The following is a 13,135-nucleotide window of genomic DNA, read 5'->3' as shown; positions in this document are numbered from 1 at the left end:
TCAAGGAGCTTGCAATTTTTAAAAATTGGCAAAGGGAAACAAAAAAGGGAAAGGAAGGTGTGAACAAGGACATAATATAGGATTACTTCAGTTTTACATACATAGGGTTGTAGTCAACTAATCGGTGGCAATAAAAACCAGCGCAAGGAATCCTGTTAATGCAATGGGACTTAATCCTGTCTCCTCCCACCACACCCTCCCCAAATCTGCTCCAGAGGTTCAGAAGAACCCCCAGAACTGTGTGCCGAGGGAGGAGAGGAAATATTGTTCTTCCAGGCATGCAGAAAACCTTGTCCGGAGAGAACAATCTCATTAGCGCTAGAATGAATGCAACCCATAGTTCAGTTGCATGCAGCTACTTCAAATGCATGTATAGGAACCAGGGATAACAGGAAGCTAATTGTCAGTCAAGATCTTCTCCAAGCACTCCTGGCCCTCAGAGGTTACATAGGGGCAGACTGAAGACAGGGTCCTCAAGGTGGCAGCGCCCAAATTATGGGACTGCTTGCTCTTAAGTTTTCAACCAGTGCCTTCTTTGTTATAAGTTTATTCTTTTATATCAAGACTTACTTGTTTGTCCTAATGTAGAAAACAGGAAGGCATTGCTGGCAGATAATAGAAGCCTATTATCATCAAGAATATATGGGCATAAACACGACCTCAGAAATGCCAATACTCAGGAAATGGGCAGAGAATATTTCAACCTCTCAGGTCACACCATTGTTCACCTGAACCTAGAGACATTATTGAATGAGGGTATACCTGGCTACTTCAGAATGAAAATGCTGAATTGCAAAATGTCGAGAAGTTCATTTTCGTCATCTCTGGCATGGACAAGTGTTAATACAACAAGCATCCTAACATTGGTGATGTCATTATCAGCTACTGGTGTTGTGAATGGTTAGACTATTTAATATTTAATGGCCCTGGGTTTTGCATTGCTCTGCATTTTCCGCTCACCTGATCATTTACATTTTCTCTCTACGTCTATGTACATATGTACCTGCCAACTGAGAATAGCACTTTAAGCAATTGACGAAGTAGTCCCTGGTTTATGGAAGCTTATGCTATAATAAACATTAGGCTTCTAAAGGATTCTTTGTGAGTTGGCGGCAACAGACCAACATGGCTACTGGAATGTGCACAGAATGTCTTCCTGAATTAAAATAAATGACAAGATATGTAAAGCTTTGCCCAGCAAAACATTCTATTTCCCCTGAAGATTAAGCAAAACCTACCACTAATAAAGGATGTCCTTATTCAGCATACTAATCAAAGCAACTATCAAGTCAGCTTCTCATTAAGAAGCTTGATATCACAGCGCAGGATTCCAACCTTGGTTGCAGAAAAACCAAGGACACTTGTCAGCCATGCTGAATGACACAACCAGAAGCAACAAAAACTTGCAGGTAAATAATCAAGTGTAGCTTTAAGGCAGAGCATCTGTGATTAAGTAAGTTCTTATGCAAAATACTCAACTTGAGTACACAGTGCTTTGCCACAGCAGTGGAAACAGTGAACACTGAACACCAAAAGCATCTGCCTTGTCCTGGCCAACACATCTGCATTGTACAGATACGTACAGATAGGGAAGAAATTCAGTTCGGTCTGCAGACCAAAACACAGCCTTAAAAAAAAATATTAAAATGCACTTTTCCAAATTTTGCAGTGTAATTGTTCAGCAAAGTAATGTGTACAAAAATGCATGCAATGGGGGCAAAGTGTGCTTTAAAATGCATATATTAGTGAAAATTTACAAAAATGCATTATATAGGGGAAATCGCTTTGCAAAAATGTATATATTAGGCAAAATTGCACAGAAAATGGGCATATTCATGAAGACTTTCATTTTAATTGCAAATTGATGTGGAAATGTGAACATTTGGAGATATGACAGACTGAGAGAAACCAAAATCTTCTACGAATTGACAGCTACACAAACATAAGCTGTTGTCAATTATTGGTTTCCCAATACCTTCCTACCAGGTAAGCTGTTGTCATAGCAACCTTCACCTCATTTAACTGGTTCTTAGTCCTGACTGCCTTAACCTCCACTGCCCTCAGTTCAGTTGGAGACAGTAATAATGATGTCTTATTTCTATATCCAATAATTACTCATCCCAACAGGAAGAAGATATTGTTGGCAGGCGAAGGCTTATATCATATTGGAATATGCAATTGTGAATGAGCCCCTGATGTTATGGCTAGCATTAGTAGGTCTTATTCCAACATTGCCAAAACAGATTTCAGCAAAATCCAACTATTGCAGGACAGGCACAGCAAAGAAAGAGACAGAACATCACTTGTCATCTACAGTTTACAGAATTGTAGAGTTGGAAGGGACCAGGAGGATCATCTAGTCCAACCCCCTGCAGTGCAGGGATATTTCACCCAACATAGGGCTTGAACCCATAACCCTGAGATTAAGAGTCTCACCAACTGAGCTATCCAGTTGCCAGGTAAAGGCATTCCAACCTATCGATGGATGGCAGCCCATTTGGGCAAACTGAATCATATTATAGGACTTAGACGGTACATCTGTATTTCCTTACCAACAACCCCTACTCAATCTAAATTAGCCACTCACCAGCATCAACTGACCACCCAGGGGCAATGGCCTGTAACAAACCCTGGGTTTTAGCTCTGTCATCACAAAGAGCTCCATTACCCATCATTCTCATGTATCCACTTTAAAGCATCAGCTACCAACTATAGCGTTACCTCGGGTTACATACGCTTCAGGTTACATATGCTTCTGGTTACAGACTCCGCTAACCCAGAAATAGTGCTTCAGGTTAAGAACTTTGCTTCAGGATGAGAACAGAAATCGTGCTCCAACGGCACGGCAGCAGCAGGAGGCCCCATTAGCTTAAGTGGTGCTTCAGGTTAAGAACAGTTTCAAGTTAAGAACAAATTAAGTACTTAACCCGAGGTACCACTATATACCCTTCTTCTATTTAGAACAATCTCCTAACTCTCTAAATTAGTAAATAAATGATTACAATCAGGCATTGCCATTTTTAATGCTCTTAAACCAGTTAGTGAAAGTCAGGATACACTGAAGCTGACCACAAAGAGACCATTTTTCAGAAAATATCTTAGAGGCAGGCTGGTGCATAGAAATGTGATAGACTTAATGCTACTCTTTGCACTGTTTTGTTTAGACTCCCCCTATACGTTTAGTGTGTATGCCTATATAGACACACACAAATTCTGTAACTTGATGCTTCTATTGTGATGACCTTTTCATAGTAGGTGTTTTGTGTAAGATTATATTTGACAGGCACACATGTGACAACTGAGGAGAAGCACTTCAGACATCAGATGAAGAGGGTTTTAATTCAGAGGAGCTTATTATTTATTCAAAAGACACTTTCAAATTGAATCGTACTCATTTTATGTTTGGGAAAGTAGACAGACGGGAATGTGGGTTTCAAACTGCGGTTGCCAACTCGGGAATGGACTTTTGGTTCACTACATTTGCTATCCCATCTAGGAAGTGCAATAAATCAAACTCCTTTTCTAAGTAAGCAACCACAGTTCCACATTCCTGTCAGAACTTTCCAGGAGCACCTTGAATTTCTATTTGTTGCCTATGGATTCTGCATGAAATGCTTGACCAAGAGTAATGTGAAGACACAAACGAGATCATCCTCCCACCAACTCAGTTAGCCAGGAGTGCTGCAACATTCCAAAGATTATCAAAGACCTTTATTCGTATTGCTTTACAGTTTGAATTTTGCTGTTAAGAGTACAGAGGAAAGTGTTGTACAATTTTAAGTATTTCTGTCCATCATCTCACTATGACCCGCCCCCACAAAAATAGCAAAGGAGAACATCTTGCTCCAGAGCCACCCAGCAAGTCCACAGCTAGTAAGTGGCCAAATTGGCTTTGCTCACTTGCTTTGTCACCATGGCATAAGCCCTTTTGGGGAAAGACGTACGTGCTCATTAGGTGTAAGTTGTTCTCTCATTCTGGTTTTATTATTTTAAAGCATATTGTGGGCATCCACTAAAAATGGTATCCCCATCCTGGCATGGTAGTTTTTAGTCTGCATGTCTATTTCAATGTCACAGAGAATGGCAAACCATCAGCCACAGAATGCTATAAGAACCTACACCACATGGAATTCATTGCCTCTCTGAAGCCCAGCTCCCCACACGTCTCACTTTATTTAAGGCTGCTTAAAAACAGGAGAAGAGCAAACACGGAGGAACAGTAATTTGAAGGCGTCTAATTTAAAATAGCCAGCGATGTTTACCAGCATCTAAAAATGTGGTATTTTTAAACTTTCTACAATAGTTCAGCTCCAGCAATTCAGACACAGTTAGCCAGAGCACAAGTTGCAAAGTCTAGAAAGCTACAGGGCTGTGACTACACTACAAAGCTAAAAAAAGTGTATTCCAAGCGAAACTCATAACCTCTCCAGAATCCTAGAGATCAGCACTTAATCAGAATCTGTTTTTCCACTATGTTGTGCAATAAAAAGGAGCCTGAACAGCATGGCCAGTTGTTGAACAAGCTCTCAGCAGAAGTCCTAATCCTTTCTTGTGCCACATAATCAAGGCCCATCCCTATTCCCAAGGTGACTGTTTTACAAAGCCCAACACTGTACGTTTTGTGGAGTAACGTAGAGCAAAACGTGCACATTTTACAAAAAAAATGCAGACATAGACAAACTGACCTAAACTAGGGATAGCCAAGTGGTTTCCTCTGGGCCAGCTGCAAGCCACAGCCCAATTTTATTTGGTCCTGATGCCCCTCCCTGATTTTAATCAAGGCCTGCTGAGAGGTTTGTATAAAATTTCACTTGCGAGGAAAAGTAGTAAAATCTCAACTTTCAAGGCACTGTAGATATCCCTTGGATGCTATATGCGTTATCTACATCTATATGCGTTTGTAATGCTATATCTGAACATATGTACATCGTAATTTAGATGTCATTGCTGCTAGACAACACAAAATATTTATGGAGGCAATCTCATGAGGGTATCAGCTTGTACAGAACAACACACGTTTTAGTTCCCCAGAGCACTTTAGAGAATAAAGCAGTCCCCTAGTAAACGGAAGTTCGAAATCCCTCACCTAAATAGTCTAATCACAGATTGCAGGCTTTTCTGGCTGCAGAATTCAAAGAAACCCTCCCAGTCACTGCCACCCTTCTCTAGAATTCCCCAACATCAAGCTCAGGCCAGCTTTTTCCTCCTACACTTACACCTAGTAAAAGTCATTGATTGCTTTGTACGCCGAATGCAAATTATTAATTATGGCATTAACACCCAGGGTTGAGTATTTCAAGACTGCTTTTTTGATAATATTATTTGTATGATTATGGTCATGACCATTAAAAAAATCAAGACTCAACTCACCAAAGCAGACTTCCCAACGCCACCTGAGCCAAGGACCACTAGCTTGTACTCACGCATGATGTGGTCTATTCAAATACTGACAGTCTGGAAAGAAAAGAAAAGAAGTAATGGAGTTATGGTCATCATGTGAAATAATGCACAAGGGATAGTAATGAACCAAACTGCTTCTGAATCTTCACATTCAGACCTATTAGCAGAGGTATATAGTGGCCAATGATAGACAAGTGTGATGTGGCTATTCCTTCTGCCAAACTTTATAACTCCTAAGAGACTCAATGAGGTCCACAAGTCTAGACTGGACCTGGTAGCCAGCCTTTATTATTTATAGTTGCCCCACTGCCATCTCTCACCTGTTTCCTAACTAACATAGAAGATTCAATATGGGTGGAGGGCTATCTGTGTCTGAATTGCTGGGGTCGGGGGGTTGGCAAGGACAGCTTTTTACCTTCTGCAAGGCTCTGTAGATGTGAGAGGCCTAAAGAAAGGCTCTCCACCCAGGTACAAAGAGTGAGGTAGCCTTCTCTCCTCTGAGCTTTCTTGATTCAATGAGAACTAATAGGAGGAGTGGCTTCTATCTCACAAACATTCACCAGAAGCAACTTATGACTACAACTGTGAATCTGTAGATGTGTAGCGAGCAAGCAGTATGAACACTCACAGGTTTTAAACTCCAAGCTGTTGGTGTTGGGAGCCAAATGGGTCAAACCCTGGCTTCTCTAAGAACATCATAGATCTTTATCTTGCCCCTCAAGAACAGACGGAGGCATTAACAAAACGAAACTCATTTTAAAAGCAAACAAATCATCAAACCACAGCAGGATGATTGAAAAATGTGTTGCAGTTTCCAGGCACAGTAAACATTGTATGGCAATACAAAACAAAAAGCCGCCACCACCATTCTCATGTCATACTGTTGTTTTAGTCGATATGTTCTCTTTGAAAGATGTTATTTTATGAGCAAATATTACAGTGATAGTAAATATTAAATAAACATAGTAAAAAGAGACTTCAGAAGCAGAGAATCTGATAAAGGATCGCCTGTATATTCTACAATTCTTTGACTAATCACTTTGAAAAGCTAAGTTCACAAGCCTTTGGCAGTTGCATCAACTTGCTTAGCAGAATACTTAATTCCTTGTTCCAAGTATTTTATTACTTTTTGTGTAAGTAAAAACATGTAACAGGCTTATACAAAACACATAAAATAACCCAGATTTCCGCCCGTACAGCTGGTTTATGAACATACAGCTGGTTTATAACAATCAAACGAGACAAAGTCAAAGAAACGAAGGAGGAAAAAAATGGAGTAAAAATCTAAGAAAAATATAATGCCTCCCACTTGTGGTCCACTGTGCCACATTTAATGAAAGGGTGGGGAAGGAGAGAGAGGGAGAGGGAGAGGGAGAGGGAGAGGGAGAGGGAGAGGGAGAGGTAGAGGGGAGAGAGAGGAAGAGTGTATGTATGTATGTATGTATGTATGTATGTATGTATGTATTTACAGTGGACGCTCAGGTTGCGAACGTGATCCGTGCGGAAGGCACGTTCGCAACCTGCAGTGCCGCGTCTGCGCACGTGCGGGTTGTAATTTGGCGCTTCTGTGCATGCGCCGAAACTCGGAAGTAACCTGTTCCGGTACTGCTGGGTTCAGCGCGGTGCGCAACCCGAAAACACGCATCCTGAAGCATCTGTAACCCGAGGTATGGCTGTAATCTGGGGCACCCAGAAAGGAGCAGTTTGATATATATAGTAGAAAGTAAGTTTTCCAGTTTTTAAATATTATTACTACTATTTTATAAACTATGCCTTAGTGGCAAAATTGTTTCAAAACTTCATTGAATAAAGGAAAACAGACTGAACTAGTGATAGGTGAAGCACACATTCTCCAGCTCAATTTAGAACTGGACAAAATTAAGCAATTTTCATATTTCATTCATATGAAAAATCTCATCTATTTCTGAGATCAATTATGCATTCATTTGTGGTCCTACCAAGTGCGCAATGCCACAGTGAGTGTGATGGAACAATTCCCTCCAAGTCCAGCATCCTCATTTTATCTGGCTGCTGTGGCAAAGTTTTCTGCCAAGCAACGCAATGTGTAAGGGGGTCCCCACCCCGGTTCCTGGTGTGTGGGGGTCAGTGCTGGAGGTAGACCTGCCTGCTGTCTCTGTCAGGGAAGGGAAGGGAAAAGGAAAGGAAAGGCCAGGCAAGTACAGGTGGATGAACAAGTTACAAACTGCTGACATTTATATCAAGATTTGGCCAAAACCAATTTAATGAGACCGAATTTAAAGATTTTTTCTATTGATTAGAAGCTTTTAACTGTTCCCTCCCCCAGAAGTTTTAATTGTATTGTTTTAGTGTTCATATGTTTTCCCTGGTTCCTTTGGAAGAAGATTGTTATCATTTATTTATTTAGATTTATATACCACACTTCATCACAAGATCTCAGTGTGGTTCACAGAAGATGTGCGATATAAATATAATGAGACTGAAAGGAGATATGATAGCCATCTTCAAATATCTAAAGGGCTGTCACATGGAAGAAGGAGCAAGCTTGTTTTCTCCTGCTCTGGAGGATAGGACTTGAACCAATGGATTCAAGTTCAAGAAAAGAGATTCCAACATAAAACTGGAAATAACTTTCTATCGGTAAGAACTGTTTGACAGTGGAACAGACTCCCATGAGAGGTGGTGGGCATCTGTTGAGATGCTTTCGTTGAGATTCCTGCATTGCAGGGGGTTTGACTAGATAACCCTTGGTGTCCCTTCCAACTCTACAATTCTATGATTCTATAAGTAAATAAATAAATCTGAGCTTGGGAGAGAAATGGGCAGTACAAAGCACAGAGGCTGTGAAAGGAACTAAACTAAGAAACCTGCTCTGTCCTCTGATACTCCTGAGCTTCATTAAGCCACACAGAGAACTAATGCAAAAAATATATTTTCCCTCTTAGATGATGTCAGATATTATCAAACTCAATTCTGGTGGGTGGGTTAAACTTTGTAACAGTGACAAATAAGGCAGCTAGATGCATATATGAACTCTGGAAAACAAGACCCTCCTTAAAATTCCACTAAACGCATTAATACCTGCTTATGCAATTTATCTTTTCACACTCAGCTGCACAGAAGTATGTACAATTAAGCAAGAAAATTATAGCGGCAAGTTGCAGGAGACTGAGATTGCTTTCCCATCCCCGATAGGGAATGATTTAGGTCAATATTTTCTCCCTGTAAAAGGTCAGGCCTCACTTGCCATTGCCAACTGAGAAACCTTTCTGCTCCTCAAAGCAATGTCTGTGCCTTTTTATGGAAATCTCTCCAGTCACTAAGCTGCACCAGAAAACCTTTCATTCTCTTCAAGATTACTCGACAAATAAGGAAAATGACAAAACCAACGATAAACATTTTAACAGTGTTTACATTATAAACCAGCCTTCGCTGCCCCAACAACTGAGCCCAGCCAAGCCATGACATCACTTTCTCATTCTTTTTTTTTTTTCAGTCCTCCCCAAGATAGCCCTGCTCCCAAGTAAGGATTCAGAAAAGCAAAAGCTATGGGATCAGAGCAGCCTAATTCTTTTGGAGAAATCACAATCCAACTTTGCCATTAGATTTATGAGTTTCCCCAACCATAACTCTTACTCTTGCTGTTATCCTCAGAAGTACAACATGGGAGGAAAATGATCTAGTTGACTATATAAGTAAGAGAAGTGTATAGTTATGTGCACAAGACCATTTTTGACTGTTTTTTGATGCTAATCTGCTCTGGTTAAGTTCCATCAGAGGTAGCTGTGTGCTCATGTGAAACACTAAAGGTAAAGGGACCCCTGACCGTTAGGTCCAGTCGTGGACGACTCTGGGGTTGTGGCGCTCATCTTGCTTTATTGGCCGAGGGAGCCGGCGTACAGCTTCCGGGTCATGTGGCCAGCATGACTAAGCTGCTTCTGGCGAACCAGAGCAGCGCACGGAAACACCGTTTACCTCCCCACCAGAGCGGTTCCTATTTATCTACTTGCACTTTGACGTGCTTTCGAACTGCTAGGTTTGCAGGAATGTGAAACAGTAGCCAATAGCAATGGTACAAGACCAAGCAGTTATTACCACAGGCAGCAAAAAGCCAAGTTGTTTAGGCTTTTTACAGGAGCAACAGGACATCCTTCCTTCCAGCACTGGTACCTAAGCATGGGTATTTCTGTCTGGGGAGGGGACAAATACGACACTGTGTGCTTCTATAGCCAACAAGAAAATAATCACTACTACAGCTTCCCTATATAAGGCTGTACATCTGAACCAGCTGTTATCCCACGATGCATTTGGTTGAAATTGAATGAAGGCAAGAGCTGGAATGTACTCAGTGCCCCTCAGTGACATGCCTATCTTCAATGAGGAAGGTCTTAAGTGGGGAGACTGTTCTACATATGTTGGCTCCCTGACTATGCAGGGTTCTAAATCCTCACACCTCGAAGATGCTACCTGCTTCAGGGCTCCCAACACCACCACCACCATTAGTAGAGGGTACTAGAGCTGGGCACCATTTTGTGCAACACCATTTTGCCTGCTCATATGAGTGAATGCCTAAATACCACTAGTGTATTGGCTCCAGTAGTGCTCCAGGTCTGGAAATTTTATGCAGTCAAGGAAAGGAATATCTCTTCATTAACCCTTCGTGTTTTCCGCCATTAGGCTAAGTCTCGAATACGCCATACAACAGGTACACTTTCTGGATATGTTGGTACAATGGTGTGAGGGATGCTTCACTGGGCATTGCACAGCATACTTTTATGTTTCCAGCTTACCACCCGGAGCCTGCCACTGTCTGCAGCGAAGCCCTGCAATACATTTGCCCAGTTTTGGACAGTGATCCTACTCTCAGCACAAGCCTTGGGTAGCAGGCTTAACTTTGCTTACTGCCTCCCAACGTGAAGCAGAGACTCACCAGCAACACCTAACGGGAAACGCAAAGCGCTCGGCTGGTAAGAATTTCAGAACGAGGGTTCAGGGAGGGTTCAGAATCCATTTTTGCTAAGTAAATCTGGCAAGTCTTCCTCTAATCCAGGTGTCATATAGACAAACCAGCAATTCCTTAGTTACGGCTCCACATCCACTCTACCAATTTACCTGCCATCTTACCCTACATTTTCTCCCAAGGTATCTTGTGGGACCATAATCTCCATAGGCAAGGAAACAGGATAAAGAGCAGACCGAGGACACCAACTTCCAGTCACCAGAGAAACAAAGTCACATCCCCTTTGCAAAGGGAATATGCTCCTCGCATGCTCAGGGGCACTCAGCTCTAGCTATCAAATGTGCAAATTCGCTCTCTATGACTGCACCATTAATTGTGGTAGAATAGACAGGTATTATTTTGTAAAAAACACACAACCTTTCAAAACAACATTCACTATCATGTTAGATATATGTTTCACACCCTCCACTATAATTAGTGCCTTTCTTGGGTGCAGGAAAATGAGTCTTGCAGAAGAAAAATTTGGATTTGATATCCCACTTTAGAGAAAGTTAAGACAAATCATTTTTTAAATTTTTTTAATAAAATATTTATTAAAGTTTCACAGAAACGTAGGTACAAAAAATACAAAAAAAGAAAACAAAAATATATAACAAAGAAAAAAGAGAAAAATAAGGAGAAAAAATACATCCATCATTCTCAAATTTTAACTTTCATTACCTTCTTTCTTTGACCTCCTCCTCCCCCCCTTTCTTGTATCCTGGTTAGTAATTATCGCAGCAAATCCTTTCCATAGTTCACAATATTTTGTCCTTACATTATCTCAATCTATTTTCATCTTGTCTTATAGCAGGCCTTAGATCTTAAAACTTAAATCTTGTTTTTATCAACTTCTCATAACCATATCATTAACCTAATTCTTTAAAACATTTTTACTAGAACCAAGTAGTTCCATTTCAACATTTTTCTAACATTCATCAATTATTTTAAAACAATCCTAATGACAAAAGAAAAAAAAAGAATGTAAAACAGTCCAATCTTCATCCAGCATCCCTTCCTCCTGGTCCCGGATTTTGTCAGTCCTTTTTGTCCCATTAATCTACCGCATTAACCTGGTGTCCTTATGTCCGAGGCCCTCAAGTCTCTTCCATGTCCCCTCCGCGACTCTTCTTCATATTTTCCTTTCACTCGTGGGAACTCCAGCTTAGTAATGTTTTTGACCCTTTTCAGCAAAACAGCCCCATTTCCATAGTCCAGACTAAACTCCATGTGATGTTTAAACACCTGTTTCAGATTCCCTCCAAAATTAAGAGCCCCCACAGCTCCAAACATCTGACGGCCCATTACCAGACTCAGAAAGTCCAAATATTCCTGCATGGGAGGGTCAATCCAACCCCCCATTTCCAAACCAAGCCAAACTTTGTCTTTCCAAATCTGGTTTTTTCCAAATTCATTTGTCAAATCCAAAGGCTCATAATCCTGCAGAGCCGCAACTCCCTCCATTTCTGGCACCCAGTATTCAGCAGTATCCTCTTCTCTCATCTGTGCTGTCATAGCACACTCCTGTTTTAGTTCCTGGGTAGGCTCTGTGTAGTTTCCTACAGCCTGTTCCAAATTTCTGACCGCATTTGTCATCATATCCATCTTCTGACCTAGCTGGTCCAATAGGGCATTTATTTTATAGAGAACGCCCAACCGAGCTTCTGGAAGCATTGTCCTACAAGGTCACAAGTCCTTTCCCACGATTGTAATCTGTAACAGCTGCAAGCTCCTGAAGTTGGTTACAATTTCACAGTCTCCCTCTAGGGGGAAAACTTCTGTTTCTTCTTTCTTTTAAACGCAGTAGCAACAAAGTTTCTTTTTTAAGATATTCAGTCAATATTTGTTCCTTTAAAATGCGAAAGGAAACAATGGAATCCCTATGTTACTTTTCTTTTAGCTGTCTGTCAAAAACATTTGTCTCTGGTCAATGAGCTTCAAACGTCAGTCCTGACACTCCGCTCCAGGATCAGGACGGTGGAAAGTTACTTTACTTTAAACTCACTTCTGCAGGTTTAAACAGTCCAAAAAGAGATCCCCCTTCTTCTCCTGCTACCGAAGGGGGGTTCCACGATTTTAAATGATGAAAATCAATCCTTTGAAAGTAATTTTCTAAGCTCTAGATTACGTTGTCTTTGCTTTATTCTGACTACAAAGAAACGGAAGGCTGACTTCCTGTTTAGACCTTCCCGTTTCAGTACCAAATTAAAGTAAATTTTGAGTCCAATTCCTCTCTACTGGCCAGTCCTTATTTAAAATCCAATTGTTCGAGTTTTAAGTACTCACGGGTGATTCTTTAGATGCCAAATTGTCCCAGGGAAAAGGCAGCGCTCTCCGGCAACGGCTATGCGGCTTCGCTCCATGGAAAAAGCAGTAGACTCACAGCACCGCGCCACATCCCCCTCTTCGCTTCGGAGCCCGTTAATGGGTTCCTTTGCGGGTTGGGGGGGTGCTAAAGGTGCCCGCCGAGTCCCATGGTCACAGGCTTCATCCACCTGTGATTTTTTAAAGGGTCCCCGCTTCGCCGTAGCGGAAAAGACCCGTTTCGCACGGAGCTGGTCCCTCCAGTTCAGAGGGAGTCAGCCATTGCCGATGGCGCCACCCCGGAAGTCCGAAAGTTAAGACAAATCATTAGGTTTTTTTAACGCTGCTTTTCCATGGAAAATCATGCCCAAAGCATGAGAAAAAGAGCAACGTTTTAAAGTAATTTACTAATCAAAAGGTACGTCTTCAAATTTTGAGCAAAACAGTTATACA

At 41.4% G+C, this 13,135-nt stretch overlaps 1 protein-coding gene across 3 annotated transcripts in view; it reads right to left on the bottom strand.

Annotated features, from left to right (window-relative positions):
- The window catches only part of RAP1A (RAP1A, member of RAS oncogene family), a 93,121-nt gene that overhangs the window by 18,100 nt on the left and 61,886 nt on the right, over positions 1–13,135 (bottom strand). For all 3 annotated transcript variants that reach the window (XM_053393484.1, XM_053393482.1, XM_053393483.1), the window contains one exon: positions 5,371–5,454. In XM_053393484.1, coding sequence (XP_053249459.1) covers positions 5,371–5,427 — 57 coding nt within the window. In that variant the 5' untranslated portion in view covers positions 5,428–5,454. The remainder of the gene's footprint in view (positions 1–5,370; positions 5,455–13,135) is intronic.

Source organism: Podarcis raffonei, chromosome 6, assembly GCF_027172205.1.
Source record: "Podarcis raffonei isolate rPodRaf1 chromosome 6, rPodRaf1.pri, whole genome shotgun sequence".
Classification (NCBI taxonomy): domain Eukaryota; kingdom Metazoa; phylum Chordata; class Lepidosauria; order Squamata; family Lacertidae; genus Podarcis; species Podarcis raffonei.
The sequence above is the reverse complement of the archived record's forward strand: the minus strand, read 5'-3'. Positions and strand labels throughout refer to the sequence as shown.